This window comes from Budorcas taxicolor, chromosome 22 (genome assembly GCF_023091745.1).
Source record: "Budorcas taxicolor isolate Tak-1 chromosome 22, Takin1.1, whole genome shotgun sequence".
Taxonomy (NCBI): domain Eukaryota; kingdom Metazoa; phylum Chordata; class Mammalia; order Artiodactyla; family Bovidae; genus Budorcas; species Budorcas taxicolor.
The window spans coordinates 20832569-20855832 of NC_068931.1; the positions used below are offsets into that span (position 1 = coordinate 20832569).

The 23264-nt window shown below is 37.0% G+C and overlaps 1 protein-coding gene across 1 annotated transcript in view; it reads right to left on the reverse strand.

The window, feature by feature from the left end:
• The window catches only part of KIAA1328 (KIAA1328 ortholog), a 443695-nt gene that overhangs the window by 368699 nt on the left and 51732 nt on the right, over positions 1-23264 (reverse strand). Inside the window, exon 5 of the mRNA XM_052660503.1 lies at positions 1496-1611. Coding sequence (XP_052516463.1) covers positions 1496-1611 — 116 coding nt within the window. The remainder of the gene's footprint in view (positions 1-1495; positions 1612-23264) is intronic.

Sequence of the window (23264 nt, forward strand, 5' to 3'; positions counted from 1 at the left end):
CATTAGAAGAAACTAAGAGAACTCTATAGACCCACCGCTGAAAACTTTAAGCCACTACAGCAAGGCCAGAGGCCACTTATCCTCAGAACTGTTACGTGCAAAGTAAGAGACCTATAAAGCGAGCCTCCAGTGCACACAAAAGCACTCCTGGTCTACCTTTTCCTGAAAGTGCTAGCGTCCTGAGTCATGACTCCTTTTGCAAAGTGAAAGATTAACACTGGCTGAGCACAGCTGTAAATTCTGACCAAACAGTGCTGTTTCAATCAAGAGAAAAAAGCATCAAGATGAAAATCACCAAAGGGGGACTGCCTGAGAGCTGACAACCCAGGGCAATAGAGTCAATGAAAGCAAAGAAAAGAGAAGGCTCAAGATTACTCAATTGCTAAAGAACAAATATAATTGGAAAAGTACTCCTTTGAACTGGGGGGCCCATAAAACTAACAAATGTCCTACTCCACAAATCAAATTGGAGAATTCTGATTATATTAATCTGCAATCACACATTCCCACTGTGTGAAAAATGCAAGTTCAGATCTCAATTTTAATAGTTACTTTTTGTGCATTTTTCCCCAGTGAATTAATTTATCTTTATGCTTCTCTCTGCTTTGTTTTCACAAAGGTATAGTACTGTCAATATGTGATCATTTTTGACACTCAAAGAATCTTCAAAATAATTATTAAAGTCACATACATTATGATACTGACAATAAGAACAATGGTTTCTTCAGGAATTCACATACCCTGGCAGATCCAGTATCCTAACTTTAGGGACAATCACTTCTCTTTTTTGACAATGTCAGTGCAAAAACACCCAAAGATAAGCAATTCTACTCAGTCAAAACAATTTCAGCAATACAGTTATTTCAACTCATATATCCCTTAAAGTACAATCCTTAAGTTAAAACTTCAGTTTTTACTTTATTTTCTTACAAATAATGCAATCATACATATTTACACTCACACACACACACACACACACACCCCTCTAATTCTACACCCAATAGTTTCTCTTCCATGAAAACAGTTTGGTGGTATTATGCTGTAGTATAAATATCTATCAATTACAACATCTATAAGCTACAACAAATTTTTTTTAATGATATTAAGAGTAGAATGCCTTAGAAGTGTCAAAGCTTTAACCAGAAAGAAAACCAAAGAAAAAGATGTTTTGGGCTCAATTACAGTAGTGGAACAGAATTTAATAAAGTTCCAACACTACATTTTAATGCCCAAGTTTCTTACTGTCTCTTTGAGTTGACAAATGTGTGCGCCAGTGTATAGCAGCAGCAGTGGGAACAGCTGGACGGCTGCATCAAGCACAAAGGGAGCCACGGCACATGCTGCTAAGTGTCGTTCTGATTACCTCGAAATGGCAGCCCATGCAGATTTACACTCGGTTATAAATTAGAACAATTATTTCTCTGGAGTTTACATTTTCTTCATGAAACAGTCAAACTTTCTGAACGTTAAAAAAGAGGACTTTCAAAAAGGATATCTTCCCTTTCTTTGATGATCAGTTCATTCTGTTCTTCCAACTGCCTGATCTTCTTCTCAAATGACTCCTGCTCAGCTTTGAGTCTTTCTTCTGTCACTTCCTTTTCCTCACTTACTCTGAAAGAAACGAAATGCCCATGAGAATAAAATAAAATATGTGCCAACAGCTGTGGTTTACCAAAACTAGATTTCTTCCAGAAGTATGTTGGTTTTTTCGGGGATACTTTATATCTTTAAAATTTCTTCTCAAATTAACCTTTCAGAAGGGACTCTTCCACACCTTTGTAATAAAATGTGTATGTGATTTTTACATTAAGAATTTTTGCAATAGTCAGAATTGTCTTAAATACAGAAAGTCCTATACTTTATGGGTTCCCAATTATGATCCAGGACAGGAAAACATCTAATACAAAGATTTCATCTCTTCATTATCAAACAGGCACAATTTATAATGATTTAGATTTTTTCCATACTTTTATTTAAATTCTAACAATAAAACAAACAACATATATACCACTTAAATATTTCACTAAACATGCACGGGCAATTTTACTTTTTCCTGGTACTTATACCCTGCAATCCTCAGTAGCATATAAATGACTGGACGGGAATTTTTAAATGGAATTAACATAAAAAAGGTCTGCACATCGATTCTTAGTTCAAAAAGGATTATGAAGTCACAAACACTGACCAAAAATATGTATCTTTAATGTTTAACTCTGAAAAGCATCCCAACTTAAAAAAAAAACCTAAATAACAACAACATTAAAACTTACCTAAACAAAGGACAACCTTAATTTTCATGGTACTCTGTGAACAGAAATGTTGGTTCTGAATTTATGTTACTGATAATTAATTCTCCAAAAAGAGTACAACATATTTTATCCTATAAGATCACACTGAGATATGTGTAAGTGAAATCCACAGGGAATCCAAATCTTTTCTCTGAGCATCTAAATGTATTTCCTCCCACACCTGTATTCTACCAGAACAGTTTCTGAATAACATGGACTCCACAGCCTTTCCTTTGTTGCTAGATGGCGATAAGATCAATGAGATAACAGGATGAAAATTAGAATTTTGAATGTTCAAGAGTTGACTGCATCTTTGAATTCATTTGTGTGAAAGTGCACGGCATAGAATGTTTAAAAAAAAAAACGGCTTATCTTCTCTTGCTTATCATGACATTCAAATCATTTTCCCAACTCCTATAATTTACATGTAGCACACTACTAGGCTCATGAATGGGACTCAGAACCTTCTTTCTAAGGGGATAATCTCTTATACTAATACAATTATAAGGAATGCAGAAAACTAAACAAAGAGCAAATACATATATACATAGAGGATTTATCCTGCCTCTCTTGTTATCATCTTTTTACAATGTCTTCCCTTTTCCTATCAGTATTCTCAACCACATCTGCACTATAACATGTTCCACTGCCTCTAAGTTTTTTCTAAAATTGCCAAACAACTGAACCATTAATTAATTCTATCATCCAAATTACTCCTCTTCAATCTATCAACCAGTTTCTGAAATATCTTTGTAGGAAACTGTTCCAGATCAAATACACCCCCAAACTGTAAATCAGAAAACCACATTATATGGTGACTGTGGCAAAGCATGCTTATTTCTCTGAGCATCAATATTCCCATTTGTAAGCAAAACAGGCTACACTAGACAATTTTAAAAATTCTTTCAAAAAAAAATTCTTTGCAGCATAAGTTCTGTAATTTCTTTATCTATATTATATACACTGAAACTATATATGTCCTTTACAAACATGGAGGGCATTTGCAAAGAAATAAGAAAGAATCATCAAACATTTGGTTGGGTGCAAGGCATATAATGCTGTAATCTATGCAAAAGCCATAGTCAAAGGCTGAAAGAGGCAGTGCCAAAGGATAAGAGACATTAGGAACTGTAAAAATGCAAAATTTAGCATGATGTTAATATAAAACAAAACAAGTGATGAATCTGTAAAATTACGCATAAAATAAAGATGAAATAGGTATTGCTATATATTGCAAGCTGAGAATAAATAAACACTCTCAAGGTGAGAAAATATGTGGGAAAATCTCTCCCTGTAGATTGGTAAAATCTTGAAGACAAGGCTGAAGAGGAAAATCCATAAGTAGGTAAGAGAACATTTATTTTCATTTGCTCATTAAAAAATATTAGCCAAATACCTAATACAGGAAAAAATAATCACAGTAACTTTACCCAGTTATGAGATATCCAAAAAGAACCTCACAATGGCCCACTGTCATTTTAATCCCACTCATAAAAGCCATAGAAATATGAGGAATGACCATAGATTTGTTTCTTCAAGAAAGCAAGGTTTCCAAGGTCATAAAAACAATAATAAAAAAGTCCACTATCGCACTGACCTAACATCAAAGTAAATTCACAAAGTATGTCTAGAGCCTGCTAGGTCAGAACATCTACCTCAACATTTACTTACTCCCTTTGTTAAACGTAAAGAAAATCCATGAAAACTATAGGGATCATTAAGGGCAAAAAATGACTGTACATATATTTCACAATGCCAGTGGCTATAATGAGCTTTCCCTAAAACTTAAAGTACTCTATCTAGAAAAACCACTCTTCTCTAAATTTAGTTTCCAGAGATGTTTGAAAATTTTGTTGCTACACTATTCAAAGAGCTTTTTTTAAAAAATAAAATCTTATCTCTTACGCACCATGATCAGACTACCCATTAGCTATTATTATGTTCTGGAAGGCTATAAAATTAACAAGCTGTGTTAAGCACAAAAGGCAACACTTCTATAGGCCTATCTAAAGATATGCATGGCTTCTCTGTGGCCTATTAGCATAGTTAATAAGACCAATTATATTAATACAGTCTTAAATGCTGAGGGCTTGCCAATAAAACAAACTCAAGATTTTATATCCATTCTGAAATATGTCTTCCTATTTAACTTATGTTCAATATTTCCCATGAGGTACATACATGAGAAATTATCTGGTATCATGACCTACATTTTTTATCAAAGCATTCTCAGACCACAAAGTAACATAAAAATACCTAATCTTCTATCTAATTTAGAGTATAGCAATAAGCTAGTTAACAAAACAAGAATCTAAATACACACAACAAAGGGAAATATTTGACTAATAGGATAGAAAGTTAAAAACTCTGGACAAGAAGATATTCCCAGTGTTGGTTTGTTAATTATTTACAAGAAGGACAACAGTCTGTTCATAAAGTAAGAAATCACCATTTCAACATTTGTTTAATGTCCCAGAGTACTTCTCAATAACGTCCACAAATTGTACTCTTTTTATCTAACAAGAACAGAGAATTCATACACTTAAGAGTTGCATGGTTGGGCTGAGAATCAAGCCAAAAGGCCTGAATTTACCTGAAGCCTTATGTTTTAGCTTAAACATTCCTAAATATTTTTTTATTTTACTCAATAAAACAATCTTTTCTGTTTTAATATAAAAAGTTTCCCCACGTTCATCTATTCTTTACTTTTTAGTAAAACTAATGTTCAAGAAAGAGATTTACTTTATCGTTTTATATACCCCTAGTGTTCTTCCAGGTACTCCAGGAAAGGGTACTTTCACACTAATATGAAAGACAAGGTGAAGGCAGCAAAGTTTCTAACCCAAAGAGAACTGATTAAGGCTCACGCAATGGTCAATCAGATAAATTTCTTTCCCTGACTGATCTCACATTTCAAAGCAGAGAATGCTGGTTGCATTTCATAAACTCTCAGTATTAACTCAGTGGGTAAAATTTAGAGATCAGATATCCTAGATTTCATAGGATACCTAGCAGAGAGAAAGGGATATATTGTTTTCGAGCAAATGTAAATGGATGGTGAAAAAGAAGGGCTTCCATCATTAAATACACACATATACACATACACACATATACATAAAAGACTGTGCTTTTATTCTATGATCACAAATAAGTCAAGAAACGTCTGCTCCTGCTACTCCAATTCTACTTTATATTAACAGATTATAGTCAGCAATTAGGTAGGGAAAAGATATAAAATATGTCTAGATTATAAAGGAAGAAGTGAAACCATTTCTATTTTATATGACATGATTTTACACACAGAAAATCTAAAATATCCACTTAAAAACTGCTGCTGCTGCTAAGTCGCTTCAGTCGTGTCCGATTCTGTGCGACCCCATAGACGGCAGCCCACTAGGCTCCCCTGTCCCTGGGATTCTCCAGGAAAGATCACTGGAGTGGTTGCCATTAGAGCTAATAAAGGAGTCCAGTGAGGTTACACGATAAAAGATTAATATACAAAGTCAATTATATGTTTATACACAGGAAGTAAACAACCTCCCAAAAACTTAAGGAAAAAATTCCATGAATATTTGCATCAAGAAAAATAAAACACAAAGGAATAAATTCAAGAGAAGGAGGAAGATGAGTCCATTGAAAACTATAAAAATATGGTGAAAAGACATTAAACGCCTATATAAATGGCAAGACATTTCATGTTCATGACTGGAAGACTTAATATTGTTAAGATGGCAATATTCCCCACATCAATCTTCAAATTCAACTCAATCTCTATTAAAATCTCAGCAGGTTTATCTGCAGAAATTGACAAGTTGATCCAATCCTAAAACTCATATAGAAAGTGACTCAGAATACCTAAAATATTCCTGGAAAAGGAGAAAAACATGGGAATTTCACACTTGCCAATTTAAAAATTTACTTCAAAACTGCAATAATCAAGTAACTGCAGTACTGTCATAAGAACAGATATATAGGTGTACAGAACATAAATAAACACTTTTATAGTAAACTGAATTTTCAGTTTACCAAGAGTACCAAGATAATCAAAGAGAAAGAATTGTCTTTTCAACATGTAGTATAGGGACAACTTTCTGTACACATGCAAAAGAATGAATTTGGGCCCCTATACCTCAAATCACTTACAAAAATTAGCTCTAAATGAATTAAAGATCAAAATGTGAGAGTAAAAACTATAAACTCGTGTAAGAAAACATAGGCATAAATCTTCATGACCTTGAATTAGGCAATGGTTTCTTTGATATAACACCAAAAACACCAGCAACAACAAAAACAAAAAATAAATTGGACTTTATCAAAATTAAAAAAAAAATGCAAAGAATAGGATCAAATTTTTGCAAATAATATATCTGATAAAGGACTTGTAAATGGAATATATAAAGAACATTGAGAAGCCAAAAATAAGAAGACAACCCAATTTGAAAGGATCTGAATAGATATGTCTTCAAAGAAGATACACAAATAGGCAAAAAGCACATGGAAAGATGTTCAACACTATCAGCCATTAGATTAGAGGACAGATGAAAATCTTCACAGATTTCTGGTGGAAACGGGAAAAAGTGCAGCCACTCTGGAAAATAGTCTGGCAGTTCTTCAAAAAGTTAAATAAAGAGTTACTATTTCAACCAGCATTCCTAGATATATATCCAAGAGAAACAAAACTTATATCCACACAAAAACTTATACAGACATGTTCACAGCAGCATTACCCAAAATCAGAAAGTACAAGTAACCCAAATGCCATCAACAAATGAATAGATAAGTTAAATGTCATACTATCTATGAAATTTAATATTATTTGGCAATAAATAGAAATGGGGTACCAATACATGCTGCCACAGGAATAAACCTTGAAGTCATCATGCTAAATTAAAGAAACTAGTTTAAAAAGACTACATATTATACGTATATTATCTGTCTAGTCAAAGTTATGGTTTTCCAGTAGTCATGTATGGATGTGAGAGTTGGACCATGAAGAAGACTGAGTACTGAAGAACTGATACTTTCAAATTGTGGTGCTGGAGAAGACTCGAGTCTGTTGGACAGCAAGGAGATCAAACCAGTCAATCCTAACGGAAATCAACCCTGAATATTCAATGGAAGGACTGATGCTGAAGCTCGAATACTTTGGCCACCTGATGCGAAGAGCTGACTCACTGGAAAAAAACTGTGATCTTGGGAAAGCTTGAGGGCAAGAGAAGAAGGGGCAACAAAGGATGGGATGGTTGGATGGTATCACTGACTCAACGCACATGAGTCTGAGCAAACTCAAGGAGATGGTGAAGGACAGGGAAGCCAGGCGTGCTGCAATTTATAGGGTCGCAGAGTTGGAGACGACTTAGCGACAAAATACCTAGAATAGGCAAATTCACTGAGACACAAACTCAGTGAGTTTTGTTGTCTAAACAAACCTAGAGTGGCTGTCTAAGGCCAGCAATGTTTGTAAGAAGTGAAAATGACTGCTAATGGGTACAGGATGTAATGGGTACATGGATTCTGATATAATGAGAATGTTATAAAACTGATTTTGGTAATGACTGTACAACTCTGTGAATACACTAGAAAAAAAATAGAAAAAGAAATCAGAGGAATCTAAATTGGGAAGAAGTAAAACTAGATGACATGAAAATATACAGAAAATCCGAAAAACATCACCAAAAAACTACTAGAATGCATTAATGAGTTCAGTAACGCTGCAACATACAAAAATAATATCCCAAAATATGTCACATTTCTATACACAAACAAACTTCAGAAACAGAAAATAAGGAAAAAATCCCATTTACAAGTGCATCAACAGATTTTTAAAAAACAAGAATAAACCAACCTAAGAGGTAAAATGGGACTTCCCTGGTGGCTCACAGGTAAAGAATTTGCCTGCCAATGCAGGAGACACAGGTTTGATCCCTGAGTCAGGAAGATCCCAGGGATGTGATCTTCCCTGAAAACGGCAACCCACACCAGTATTCTTGCCTGAGAAACCCCATGGATAGAGGGGCCTGGTGGGCTACAGTCCAGGGGGTTGCAAAGAGTTGGATATGACTGAGCAACTAAAACAATAAAATGGTTTCTGTACTCGAAAAACCATAAGATACTAATGAAATAAATTGAGGACAACACAAACAAATGGAAAGATATGTGATGTTCATGGGCTGGAAGAATTAACATTGTTAAAATGACTGTACTACCCAAGGCACTTTACAGACTCAATGCAATCCCTATCAAAATACAGAGGGCATTTCAAAGAACTAGAACAAATAATTCAAAAAACTGTATGGAAACACAAAAGACCTTGAATGGCCAAAACAATCTTGAAAAAGAATAGAGCTGGCGGCAACACACTCTTACTTTAGACTATACCATTAATACAGACCTACACTAATCAAAACAGAATGGGGCTCAAAGAAAAAAATACACACAGATCAATGGAACAGAATAAAGAATCGATAAATAAACCTATGCACTTACAGTCAGTTAATCTACAACAACGGAGGCAAGAATATACAAAGGATAAAAAATAGTCTCTTCAGTAAATGGATCTGGGAAAACTAGGCAACTACATGCAAAACAAAGAAATTAGAACATTTTCTAACGCCATATACAAAAATAAACTCAAAATGGATTAAAGACCTAAATGTAATACTGGAGACCATAAAACTCTTAGAAGAAAATATAGCCACAACCACTTTGGGATTCAGTTCAGTTCAATCGCTCAGTCGTGTCCGACTTTGCGACCCCATGAATCGCAGCACGTCAGGCCTCCCTGTCCATCACCAACTCCCGGAGTTCACTCAGATTCACATCCATCGAGTCAGTGATGCCATGCAGCCATCTCATCCTCTATCGTCCCCTTCTCCTCCTGCCCCCAATCCCTCCCAGCATCAGAGTCTTTTCCAGTGAGTCAACTCTTCGCATGAGGTGGCCAAAGTACTGGAGTTTCAGCTTTAGCATCATTTCTTCCAAAGAAATCCCAGGGCTGATCTCCTTCAGAATGGACTGGTTGCATCTCCTTGCAGTCCAAGGGACTGTCAAGAGTCTTCTCCAACACCACAGTTCAAACGCATCAATTCTTCGGCGCTCAGCCTTCTTCACAGTCCAACTCTCACATCCATACATGACTACTGGAAAAACCATAGCCTTGACTAGACAAACCTTAGTCGGCAAAGTAATGTCTCTGCTTTTGAATATACTATCTAGGTTGATCACAGCTTTCCTTCCAAGGAGTAAGCGTCTTTTAATTTCATGGCTGCAGTCACCATCTGCAGTGATTTTGGAGCCCCCCAAAATAAAGTCTGACACTGTTTCCACTGTTTCCCCATCTATTTCCTATGAAGTGATGGGACCAGATGCCATGATCTTTGTTTTCTGAATGTTGAGCTTTAAGCCAACTTTTTCACTCTCCTCTTTCACTTTCATCAAGAGGCTTTTTAGTTCCTCTTCACTTTCTGCCATAAGGGTGATGTCATCTGCATATCTGAGTTTATTGATATTTCTCCCGGCAATCTTGATTCCAGCTTGTGTTTCTTCCAGCCCAGCGTTTCTCATGATGTACTCTGCATAGAAGTTAAATAAGCAGGGGGACAATACACAGCCTTGACGTACTCCTTTTCCTATTTGGAACCAGTCTGTTGTTCCATGTCCAGTTCTAACTGTTGCTTCCTGACCTGCATACAGATTTCTCAAGAGGCAGGTTAGGTGGTCTGGTATTCCCATCTCTCTCAGAATTTTCCACAGTTTATTGTGATCCACACAGTCAAAGGCTTTGGCATAGTCAATAAAGCAGAAATAGATGTTTTTCTGGAACTCTCTTGCTTTTTCCATGATCCAGCAGATGTTGGCAATTTGATCTCTGCTTCCTCTGCCTTTTCTAAAACCAGCTTGAACGTCTGGAAGATCACAGTTCACGTATTGCTGAAGCCTGGCTTGGAGAATTTTGATCATTACTTTACTAGCATAGATCCTAACAATATTTATGGATCTATCCTCTAAAACAAAAGAAACAAAAGCAAAAATAAACAAATGGGATCTAATTAAACTTACAAGCTTTTGCACAGCAAAGGAAACCATTCACAAAATATAAAGATAATCCACTAATGGGAGAAAATATTTGCAAATGATATACCTGATAAGGCGTTAATATTCAAAATATATGAACAGCTCATACAACATAAAAAAAACCTGATTAAAAAAAGGTCAGGAGATCTGAACAGATATTTTTCCAAAGAAGACATACAGATGGCCAAGAGGCACATAGAAAAGATTCTAAACATTGTTGATTATCAGGGAAATGCAAATTTAAGCCACAGTAAGATATCACACTTTTCAGAATGGCTATCATCGAAAAGAAAACAAGTAACAAAAGTTATCAAGGATTCAGAGAAAAGAGAACCTTCATATACTTCTGGTGGGAATGTAAATTGGTACAGTTACTGTGCAAAATATTATAAAGGTTTCTCAAAATACTAAAAATAGAGCTAACATATACCCCAATAATCCACTCCTGGGTATATATCAGAAAACAAAACAAAAACACTAATTTGAAAAGATACATGCACCTCAGTGTTCATTGAAGTGCTATTTACAAATGCCAAGACATGGAGGCAACTTTAGCATCCAGAATGCATAAATAAGACATGGTGAATATGTATGAAAAAAGTGAAAGTCTATGTATCACTTGACTATCAAAATGGAACACTTTCCAGACATAAAAAAATGTGACTTTGCCATTTGCGACAACATAAATAGATTTGGAAGATATTATTCTAAGTGAAATAAACCAGAAAATGACAAATATGTATGATATTACCTTACAGGGAGAATCCAAAAAATAAAACACTAGAAAATATAGCAAAAAAGAAAGAAACTCACAGATACACAGAACAAACTAATGGTTACCAATGAGGAAAGGGAAGAGGAGAGGGAAGGGAGGAAGGGCAAGAAAGGGGTAAAGGATTTAGAAGTACAAACTACTACTTTTAAAATAAATAAGCTGCAAGGATATACTGCACAACACAAGGAATTACAGGTAATGTATCATAATACAATAAATAGAATATTACCATTAAAATTGTGAATTACTATGTTGTACTTTTGAAACATACAATATTGTACAGACAATACTTCAATTTTACAAAGTGAAAAAACAGAAAATCTTAAAAAGAATCAGGATTTCCCTGGTGGTCCAGTGGTTAAGAATCCACCTGCCAATTCAGGGGACATGGGTTCAACTTCCGGTCAGGTAAGACTTCACATGCCATGGGTCAACTAAGCCTGAGCACAACTACTGAGTACGTGCTCTAGAGCCCACAAGCTGCAATTACTGTGCCCATGCACTGCAATTTCTGAGCCCCGTGCACCTAGGGCTTGTGCTCCGCAACAAGAGATGTCATCATAATGAGACGCCCATGCATCACAACAAAGAGTAACCCACGCTCACTGCAACTAGAGAAAGCCTGCAAGCTGCAGTGAAGACCCAGCACAAACAAAAACAAATAAGCAATTAATTAAAAAGAGAGTCTGACTTAAAAAAAATAAAAGAGAATTGAACTGCATATTCTATTCCTATTAAGGAATGGCTTTCTTTCCCTTTAAGTATAAGTGGTTCAAGACTCTAGGTGAAATAAGAAATCTGAGATAAAAGGTAGAAAACATGATTTCCGCTAAAATTAATATAATAGTTTAGACATCAAAAATGGAAATGACAAAAATGAATCTGAATACAAGATGAAAGATTAGGTAGACAGAAAATAAAAATTCATGTTTTAAAAGACTTAAAACACATTTTCTAAGGAACAAGCATAAGAGGCAATATGATATATAACAGAATAAAGGAGGACTCTTACATGATCATCTCTAAATGCAAAAGGGCATAAAAACTCTTCTACAACTTAGGAATTTCTTCAGTCTAATAAGGAATATCCATAAAACATCATATCTGTTGTCATTCAGTTGCTAAGTCACGTACAACTCTTTGCGACCCCATGAACTACACCAGGCTTCCCTGTCCTTCATTATTTCCCAGAGTTTGCTCAAACTCATGTCCATTGAGTCAGTGATGCCATCTAATCATCTAATCTTCTGCTGCTCCCTTCTCCTTACACCTTCAATCTTTCCCAGCATCAGGGTCTTTTCCAGTGAGTCAGCTCTTCTCATCAGGTGGCCAAAGTATTAGAGCTTCAGCATGTCCTTCCAATGAATATTCAGGGTTGATTTCTGTTAGGACTGACTGGTTTGATCTCCTTGGAGTCCAAGGGACTCTCAAGAGTCTTCTACAGTACCACAATTCGAAAGCATCAAATCTTTGGCACTCAGCCTTCTTTATGGTCTAACTCTCGCATCTGTACATGATTACTGGATAAGCAAGTATAATATAGTTATACTTCTATGTATACTTCTTCTAGTACAGTTCTTCTGTATATTCTTGCCACCTCTTCTTAATCTCCTCTGCTTCTGTTAGGTCCTTGCCATTTCTGTCCTTTATTGTGCCATCTTTGACCTTTATTGTGCCCAATTTTCCTAAAGAGATCTCTAGTCTTTCCCATTCTATTGTTTTCCTCTATTTCCTTGCATTGTTCACTTAAAAAGGCTTTTGTGTCTCTCCTTGATATTTATAGAACTCTGCATTCAGTTGAGTATATCTTTCCCTTTCTTCTTTGCCTTTTCTCTTCTTTTCTCATATATCATATTATATATACATATGTATATGTTCAAAAATACATATGCCTATGTACATATACATATAGCATCTCATATATACATATCTGTAAGGATGAAAAAAACCCACTTTGTCCCCTTCCTTGTACTTCAGGTATAAGTCAGGAGTGTCAACCATGACTACCTCTGTTCAATAATGCCTAGAGGTCATGGCCAGTGCAATAATGAAAAAAAATAAAATGCATACAAATTGGGAATAGGTAAAATTTTATGTGTCAGTGATATGATTATATATGTAAAATTATTAAGCAATCACAGAAAATATATTAGAACAAGTAAATTTAGAAAAATCACAATGTTACTGTGATAGCCAGCCTCTAAAATGGGTCCTAGTAATCCCTGCCTCTTGCTCTTCTTTAATTCCCTCCCCTTGAGTATGGGCTGACCTAGTGACTATCAAAATTGACTAAATATAACTTCTGAAATTAGGTTACCAAAATATAGTGACTTTTGTTTTTGATTACTTTGGCTCACTCTGATAGGAGCCAGTTGCCAAGTCGTAATCTACCATATGGAAAGGCCCTTGAAAAAAAAAACTAAGGGAGGCCTCTAGAAACTCAGTCTGAAGAAGACATACCTGGAAACTGTAGGAAGAGGAAGTATGACATGTGATGGCAGAAAATTTACCAACATCCTTAGAAATAGGGAAAGGAGGAAATATGCCTAATAAACTGAGTAACTGATCTAGCTAAGGAGGCTTCCAAGTAAGTGCTGGCTGGTTTCATCCTTGTGTTTATAGTAAACTGGGAGAAGAGAGAGAGAGAAGTTGAAGGAAAGGCTATTTAAACAAAAATGAGGCAGGATTTTCAGTTTCAAAAATGCTCAGCCTTCTCCAGAGAGTAAAACTGCTAAAACTAAATGTTTTCTTAGTAGACTGAAAAACCAGGACACTGCCAAGAAAAACAAACTCTGGAGATACAACCAAGGTAATAACTTCTGTTTAAGACCTCAGAAAGATCAAAGTTGATGCCTCAATAGAGTCAAACAAAAAGCACTTTAAAGAGATTAAGACTGGTTCTCACAAATCCTCTCAAACAATAGGGCCTCTAGGAAGCTTACTAGTATTCTAAACTGCTAAAATTTTATGATTATGTTAGGTAGCCATAGATAGCTAATACAGATTTTTACATATTAATCAGTCATTTTAAATGCCTCAGATCATTCCACCTGCATATGCTTCTTCTGTTGCTTTATCTCTTTCCAACATGATGTTTTATCTTGCTTTTTCATATACTCACAGTTTTATTGTTATCTGGATATCCTCAATAGGACAGTAGAGACTGAAGCAAATAATCTCTCTGCTTGGCAACGGCAGACTTCCTTTGGCCAGGTGTGTAGCATAGGGGTTGTTTATCTAGTTACATGTTAGGCAGGTTTAAGGTTCACTGTCACCGTCGTTCCCCTCAGTACACCACAGGCTTCAAATTTCTCTAGGGATACACCCTCTCAGGTGGACCAGATGTTTCCACAATGTCTGCCCCACACTTAGCTTTTGGTCTTCCCTTCTAGAGGGGTCTGTATCTTGTGAAGTTCTCACTAGTAGTGAATTGTTACTTTTATTTGATACTTATTAGTCTAGCCATGGGAATCTCTATTATTGAAGTGGTGTTCTCTATTATTCTCATTAGGCTTGTGCTGATCAGACTCTGGATACCTGAGTCTTAGAAGTGCTTCTGTCTCTTTTCTATAGTTCTGATATCAGCATGTAACCCTGTCCTGCTCCCAAGTTATTTTCTGCCTATCCCCAGCTTCAGTGGTTTTTACCAGTATCATAAGGACTGTATTTTAAGGAAACCCTCTTTCTAAACTTATGGTTATTGCTACATAGAAAAGATACAGAAGAAGGATCCAGAAAATATTCTGTGCCCTTTCCATAACAACTGCTGTTCCTCCTCCTAGGCCTGTGCCAAGAGGGATAGGTCAACAGAGCTCTCATCAAGTGGGGCCTGTGGAGATATTCTGCAAAAGAACTCAAGCTGCTCCTATATTTGCTGCCCTAGGAGGCTCCCCATTCTAACCTGCCCACATCTGGCCTCTACCAATTTGTTGCCTATGTAACTGAAATGCTCTCACCCATTTTCAGAGGCGTCTGCCCATATAAGCTAATGCTCACATCTCATCTTTTCCTGTAAGCATGCATCTCTCTGGAGATTCTGAGTTGGTTAAATTGAGCTCTCTCTTTCAAGAACGTCCAGAGCTTGCAGTTTATTTCACCTTATTTTTAAGTGTAAGGTTGAGAGCAACAATCTCTACAGCCATTTACACTTAGCTTTGCGATTATTTAAACATATTTATATATCTGGTTTTGCTCCTGTTAAATAAATTAACCAAGGAGGCCATTAGACTGAGGTGCTTCTAGTACCTTAGCAGCCTACTTAAGTAAGCTAAATCTGTGCCTATAATGCCTCAAGGTGAAGAAATCAAAATCTAAGAACCACCTATCACAAACTGCCACCTACTTTTTCCCAAATAAGGCAACCACTTAATCTACAGGTAAAGAATCTGCCTACGATACAGGAGACCAGGGTTCGATTCCTGGGTTGGGAAGATCCCCTGGAGAAGGAAAAGGCAACCCTCTCCAGTATTCTTGCCTGCAGAATTCCATGCACTGTAGCCTGCCAGGCTCTTCTGTCCATGGGGTCGCAAGAGTTGGACACGACTTAGTAACTGAACCACTACCATGAAGTTACAGCCTATCAAATACTTATCTTGCTTTGCTTCTGAGCCTGCTTTATAATAAAGTCTCTCCCCTCACTCTTGAGCATTAAGGCCTCCTCACCACTTTCAGTTTAGGGCTTAATTGTTGGATTTTTGCTCAAATAAAGCCTTAAAAATATAATATGTCTCAATTTATTTTTGAAAACTCTTATTCTCCTAACATCTCCCAATTTTCAAAGCTGGAACAATTTTAAGAACAAAATAAATAAGTTTAGACAATAACCCATAAAACTACGATATTTATTAATATTAAGAAATAAACTGAGGCATTATTACATTAACCACAGGAGCTAGGAAAGAGATTTTTATAGAGAGGAGTTGGAAGCCAAGCAAGGAGAGTATTTGTTTGGCTACAGTGTAAGCAGCTGCCTTATTTAGGAAAGCCTAGGTGGCTGTTTGTGATGTGTTATCCTTAGGTTTTGATTTCTTAACGTTAAAGCACTGATAGGTTTTGGTTTGCTTATTTAGGCTACTAAGGAATTAAAGCCTCTTAAGTCTAATGACCTCCTTATTTAACTTGGTATTAATTTAAAAAGAGAAAAACTTAACAGTAGAAAAACCTGGCAGAAGCCACCTTCAGTTCAGTTCAGTTCAGTTGCTCAGTCGTGTCCGACTCTTTGCGACACCATGGACTGCAGCACGCCAGGCCTTCCTGTCCATCACCAATTCCTGGAGTTCACTCAGACTCACGTCCATCGAGTCAGTGATGCCACCCAGCCATCTTATCCTCTGTTGTCCCCTTCTCCTCCTGCCCCCAATCCCTCCCAGAAGGCACCTTAATCAGGTTCAATTCAGTTCAGTCACTCAGTCATGTAGACTCTTTGTGACCCCATGGACTGCAGCATGCCAGGTTTCCCTGTTTATCACCAACTCCTGGAGCTTACTCAAACTCATATCCATCAAGTTGGTGATACCATCCAACCATCTCATCCTCTGTTGTCCCCTTCTCCTCCCGCCTTTAATCTTTCCCAGCATCAGGGTCTTTTCAAATGAGTCAGTCCTTTGCATCAGGTGGCCAAAGTATTGGAGTTTCAGCTTCAGCATCAGTCTTTAATCAAGTGGTCAAGGTTAGTATCATCAGGAAAAAGACATATCAATTTCAGGTAGCCCCTGCTATGACATACTGGAAAGGCACATCACTTCTCTGATGTTCTTACCAAAAATGCCTAATCTGAATCTAATAAAGAGAAAACACTAAATCCATATTGAAAGACAGTGAACAAAATATCTGATTAGTGTCAAGGTTATAAAGGATCAAAGAACTATCACAGATTAACAAAGACTAAGGAGAAATCTGCATGCAGGCCAGGGAGCAACAGTTAGAATTGGACATGGAAAAACAGACTGGTTCCAAAGAGGAAAAGGAGTACGTCAAGGCTGTATATTGTCACCCTGCTTATTTAACTTATATGCAGAGTACATCATGAGAAACGCTGGACTGGAAGAAACACAAGCTGGAATCAAGACTGCTGGGAGAAATATTAATAACCTCAGTTATGCAGATGATACCACCCTTATGGCAGAAAGTGAAGAGGAACGAAAAAGCCTCTTGATGAAAGTGAAAGAGGAGAGTGAAAAAGTTGGCTCAAAGCTCAACATGCAGAAAACAAAGATCATGGCATCCGGTCCCATCACTTCATGGGAAATAGATGGGGAAACAGTGGAAACAGTGTCAGACTTTTATTTTTGGGGGCTCCAAAATCACTGCAGATGGTGACTGCAGCCATGAAATTAAAAAACACTTACTCCTTGGAAGGACCAACCTAGATAGCATATTGAAAAGCAGAGACATTACTTTGCCGACTAAGGTCCGTCTAGTCAAGGCTATGGTTTTTCCAGTAGTCATGTATGGATGTGAGAGTTGGACTGTGAAGAAGGCTGAGCGCCGAAGAATTGATGCGTTTGAACTGTGGTGTTGGAGAAGACTCTTGAGAGTCCCTTGGACTGCAAGGAGATGCAACCAGTCCATTCTGAAGGAGATCAGCCCTGGGATTTCTTTGGAAGAAATGATGCTAAAGCTGAAACTCCAGTACTTTGGCCACCTCATGCGAAGAGTTGACTCACTGGAAAAGACTTTGATGCTGGGAGGGATTGGGGGCAGGAGGAGAAGGGGACGACAGAGGATGAGATGGCTGGATGGCATCACTGACTCGATGGATGCGAGTCTGAGTGAACTCCGGGATTTGGTGATGGACAGGGAGGCCTGGCGTGCTGCGATTCATGGGGTCGCAAAGAGTCGGACACGACTGAGCGACTGAAGTGAACTGAACTGAACTGAAGGAGATGTGACCACTAAATATGATGTGAGATACTAAATGTTATGTGAGCTACTGAATGAGACTTCCCTAGTAGCTTAGATGGTAAAAAATCTGCCTACAATGCAGGAGGCCCAGGTTTGATTCCTTGGTGGGGAAGATCCCCTGGAGAAGTGAATGCCACCTACTCCGGTATGCTTGCCTGGAGAATTCCATGGACAAATGAACTTGGTGGGCTACAGTCCATGGGGTCACAAAGAGCCAGAGATAACTGAATGACTAACACACTGAACTGAAAAACGCTATCAGTGACATAAGATTGGTCAAATGCAAGTGAAGTCTGTATTTCAGTCGATAGTGCTGCACTACTGGTTATTTCTTAGTATTCATAACCATACTCGTGCTCAAGCACTTCAGTCGTGTCCAACTCTCTGTAACCCCATGGACCATGGCCCGCCAGGCTCTTCTGTCCATGGGATTCTCCAGGCAAGAATACTAGAGTGGGTTGCCATGTGATAAAGTATGCTTCAGTGATAAAGTATGAAGTGAGTGAAGTGAAGTCGCTCAGTCATGTCCGACTTCTTGTGACCCCATGGACTGTAGCCTACCAGGCTCCTCCGTCCATGGGATTTTCCAGGCAAGAGTGCTGGAGTGGGTTGCCATTGCCTTCTCCGGATAACTGTACTATGGTAATGCATATGTTAACAGTATGGAAAGAGGAGTAAAGAATATATGGAAATTCTAGCTTGGCAACTTTTCTCTAAGTCATAAATAATTTCAAAATGAAAAGTTAAAAATAAACAAACTCTACCCTAACATAAACAGTGTGTGTATGGAGAAGGAGTGGGAGTGTCAAACAGGGATTTTATTTTATTGCAGCTTTTTTATAACAAGATGATAGTTTTAATATTTGTATAATTATTCAATATATTAAAATTAGAGGGCAAGGTATACCATGGAGTGAATAAAGATGTAATTTCTGGCTCTGCAAGAGCTAGCATAAAATATCACTCAATATTATCCAGTTCCCTTTGTTGCATCTTAATCAACTACTTTCAAAAGTACTAGAATAATGAGGTATAACATATTATGACAAAAATTGGTTATCTCTTCCACAAATGCTTGGCAAAAGTAGATCATCATGTAGCAAATGCTCAGTAATTGTTTTCAATCAAAATCATGTAATTAAAATACAAAGTTTAAAAAACCCACATAATTAATACCTCAGTTATAAAGCATTAATCTGATAATACCAAAACTCAAATGTTGTATTTCAAGCTATAGTTCCAATCTTGAGAGAACAACCTAATAAAATTGTAATATAAGAATTTCCGTTAACCTATGCTCTTCACTCTTCCCTTAACTCAATGATTTTCTTTCTCCTATTAAGAGCTAATAAATCTGAATCCACTTCAAGAGTCATATAAAAATAAACTATGAAAGAAAATAATCAGCATATATATAGCCCATGGGTAAAAAGATATAAATTGGCCCCAAAAAAGACCAAAAAGCAACAGCATATACATACGTATCACATATACCAACAACTGTGGCCTTTCAACTTTCTATAACCAAACTGTGACCCAAGCATAATTCTACGCAGGTCAACCTGGCATAATTCTGAGTATATGCAGCAAGATCAGACAAGCTTGGTCACATTCATATTGGCACTGTACACGTTACCAGAGGTCAAACAGAAGGGAAAAAAAAGTAAATGCTATAAAAAAAATTAACCTCTTTTAGGAAGTTGTTTCTGGCCAGAACCAAGAGAAAGACTGTTGAGAGCATGCGAGGCACTCAAAAAATATTCTCTCAATTGTACATCTCAGAATCTACACCGGAGAATATATCTTAGAATACCAACTGTTTTACAGCATCAATATACACTAAAATTGAGAATGCCTTTCTACCTAAAGCAACTTAAGAATGCCTTATGTTTTTTGAAATTTACTATATAACCTATTATAAATTCTATTTGTGTATATGTGTGTATGGTTCTCTGTCTTAATGAACTGTCCATTTGTGTAAGTGGGGTGTTAAAAACCCCTACTATTGTTGGGTTACTGTTGATTTTCCCCTCTTATCCCTCTAAATGTCTGTCTTATGTATTGAGTTGTTCCTATGTTAGGTGTACAAATTTTTACAATTGTTATGTCTTCTTCTTGGATTGATCCCTTGATCATCATGTAGTGTCCTTCTTTGTCTCTCATAATATTCTTTATTTTAAAGTCTATTTTGTCTGAAGTAAGGATTGCCACTCTGGCTCTCTTTTGGTTTCTATTCTCATGGAATATCTTTTTCCATCCTTTTACCTTCAGTCTATATGTGTGTCTAGGTCTGAAGTGGGTCACTTGTAGGCAGCACATACATGGGTCTTGATTTTGTACCCATTCAGTCAGTCTGTATGTCTTGACTGGTGCATCTAATCCCTTTACATTTAAGGTAATTATTGGTATCTTCAGGACTTTCCATCCAAAAGGAGAATAATACACTTTCTTCTCAAGTGCACATGGAACATTCTTCAGGATATACCACATATTGGGTCACAAATCAAGCCTCAGTAAATTTAAAAAAACTGAAATCATGTCAAGTATCTTCTCTGGCCATGATGCAATGAGGCTAGATATCAACTACAGGGAAAAAAAAAAAACTGCAAAAAAACCCAAACTCATGGAGATTAAACAATCCATTACTAAATAACAAAGAGGTTACTGAAGAAATAAGAAGGGAAACCAAAAGATTTTTAGAAACAAATGACAACGAAACCATGACAACCAAAAACCAATGGGATTCAGCAAAAGCAGTTCCAAGAAGGAAATTTATAGTGATACAATCCTACCTCAAGAAACAAGAAAAGCAATGAATAGACAACATAAGTCTACATCTAAAGCAACTGGAAAAAGAAGAACAAAACAACCCCAAGTCAGCAGCAGGAAATAAGTCATAAAGATCAGAGCAGAAATAATTAAAAAGGAAATGTAGAAAACAACAGCAAAGATTAATAAAACTAAAAGCTGGTTCTATGAGAAGATTAAAAAAAACTTGACAAACCACTAGCCAGACTCATCAAGAAAAAAAGGGAGAAAAATCAAATCAACAAAATTAGAAATGAAAAAGGAGAAGTTACAATAGACAATACAGAAACACAAAGCATCATAAGAGAATAATATGAGCAACTATATGCTAATAAAATGGACAACCAAGATGAAAAGGACAGATTCTTAGAAAAGTTCACCCTCCCAACTCTGAACCAGGAAGAAACAGAAATTAAGAAAAACCCAATTACAAATATTGAAATTGAAACTGTGATCAAAAATCTCCAAAAAAACAGAAGCCCAGGGTGAGATGGCTTCACAGGGAATTCTATCAAACATTTACAGAAGAGCTAATGCCCATTTTTCTGAAACTCTTCCAAAATGTTGCAGAGGAAGGAATACTTCGAAACTCATTCCATGAGGCCACAATCATTCTGATACCAAAATCAGGCAAAGACAAAACAAAAAAAGAAAATTACAGGCCAGTATCACTTAAGAGAAAGAATAAAGAGATGGAGCCAAAGCAAAAACAACACCCAGTTGTGGATGTGACTGGTGGTGGGAGTAAAGTCTGATGCTGTAAAGAACAATAATGCATAGGAACTTGGAGTGTTAGGTCCATGAATCAACATAAACTGGAAGTGATCAAACACAAGATGGCAAGAGTGAACATCAACATTTTAGAATCAGTGAAATAAAATGGACTGGAATGAGCAAATTTAATTCAGATGACCACTATATCTACTACTGTGTGCAAAAATCCCTTAGAAGAAATGGAGTAGCCCTCAACGTCAACAAAAGAGTTTGAAATGCAGTACTGGATGCAATCTAAAAAACAACAGAATGAGCTCTGTTCGTTTCCAAGGCAAACCATTTAATATCACACTAATCCAAGTCTATGCCCCAACCAGTAATGCTGAAGAAGCTGAAGCTGAGTGGTTCTATCAAGACCTACAAGACTGTCTAGAACTAACACCTCCAAGATATGTCCTTTTAATCACAGGGGACTGGAATGTAAAAGTAGGAAGTCAAGAGATACCTGGAGTAACAGGCAAGTTTGGCCTTGAAGTGCAAAAATGAAGCAGGTCAAAGGTTAACAGAGTTCTGCCAAGAGAACACACTGGTCATAGTTAACACCCTCTTCCAACAACACAGAAGATGACTCTACACATGGATGTCAACAGATGGTCAATACCAACATCAGACTGATTATATTCTTTGCAGCTAAAGATGGAGAAGTTCTATACAGACAGTAAAAACAAGACTGGGAGCTGACTGTGGCTCAGATCATGAACTCTTTATTGCCACATTCAGACTTAAATTGAAGAAAGTAGGGAAAACCAATAGACCATTCAGGTATGACCTGAATCAAATCCTTAATGATTATACAGTGGAAGTGAGAAACCAATTCAAGGGATTAGATCTGATAGAGTGCCTGAAGAACTATGGACGGAGGTTAGTGACATTGTACAGGAGGCAGTGATCATGACCATTGCCAAGAAAAAGAAATGCAAAAAGGCAAAATGGTGATCTCAGGAGGCCTTACAAATGGCTGAGAAAAGAAGAGAAGTGAAAGGCAAAGGAGAAAAGGAAAGATATACCCATCTGAATACAGAGTTCCAAAGAATAGCAAGGAGAGATGAGAAAACCTTCTTCAGTGATCAATGTAAAGAAATAGAGGAAAACAATAGAATGGGAAAGACTAGAGATCTCATCAAGAAAATTAAAGATACCAAGGGAACATTCCATGTAAAGATAGGCATAATAAAGAACAGAAATGGTATGGACCTAACAGAAGCAGAAGATATTAAGAAGAGGTGGCAACAATCCACAGAAGAACGATATAAAAATGATCTTCATGATCCAGATAACCATAGTGGTATAATCACTCACCTAGAGCCAGACATCTCAGAATGTGAAGTTTAGTTGGCCTTAGGAAGCATCACTGCAAACAAAGCTAGTGGAGGTAATGGAATTCCAGTTGAGCTATTTCAAATTCTAAAAGATATGCCAGCAAATTTGGAAAACTCAGCAGTGGCCACAGGATCGGAAAAGCTCAGTTTTCATCCCAATCCCAAAGAAAGCCAATGCCAAAGAATGCTCAAATTCCTGCACAACTGCACTCATCTCACACACTAGCAAAGTAATGCTCAAAATCTTTAAGCCAGGCTTCAACAGTACATGAACCGTGAACTTCCTGAGATGTTCAAGCTAGATTTAGAGAAGCCAGCGGAACC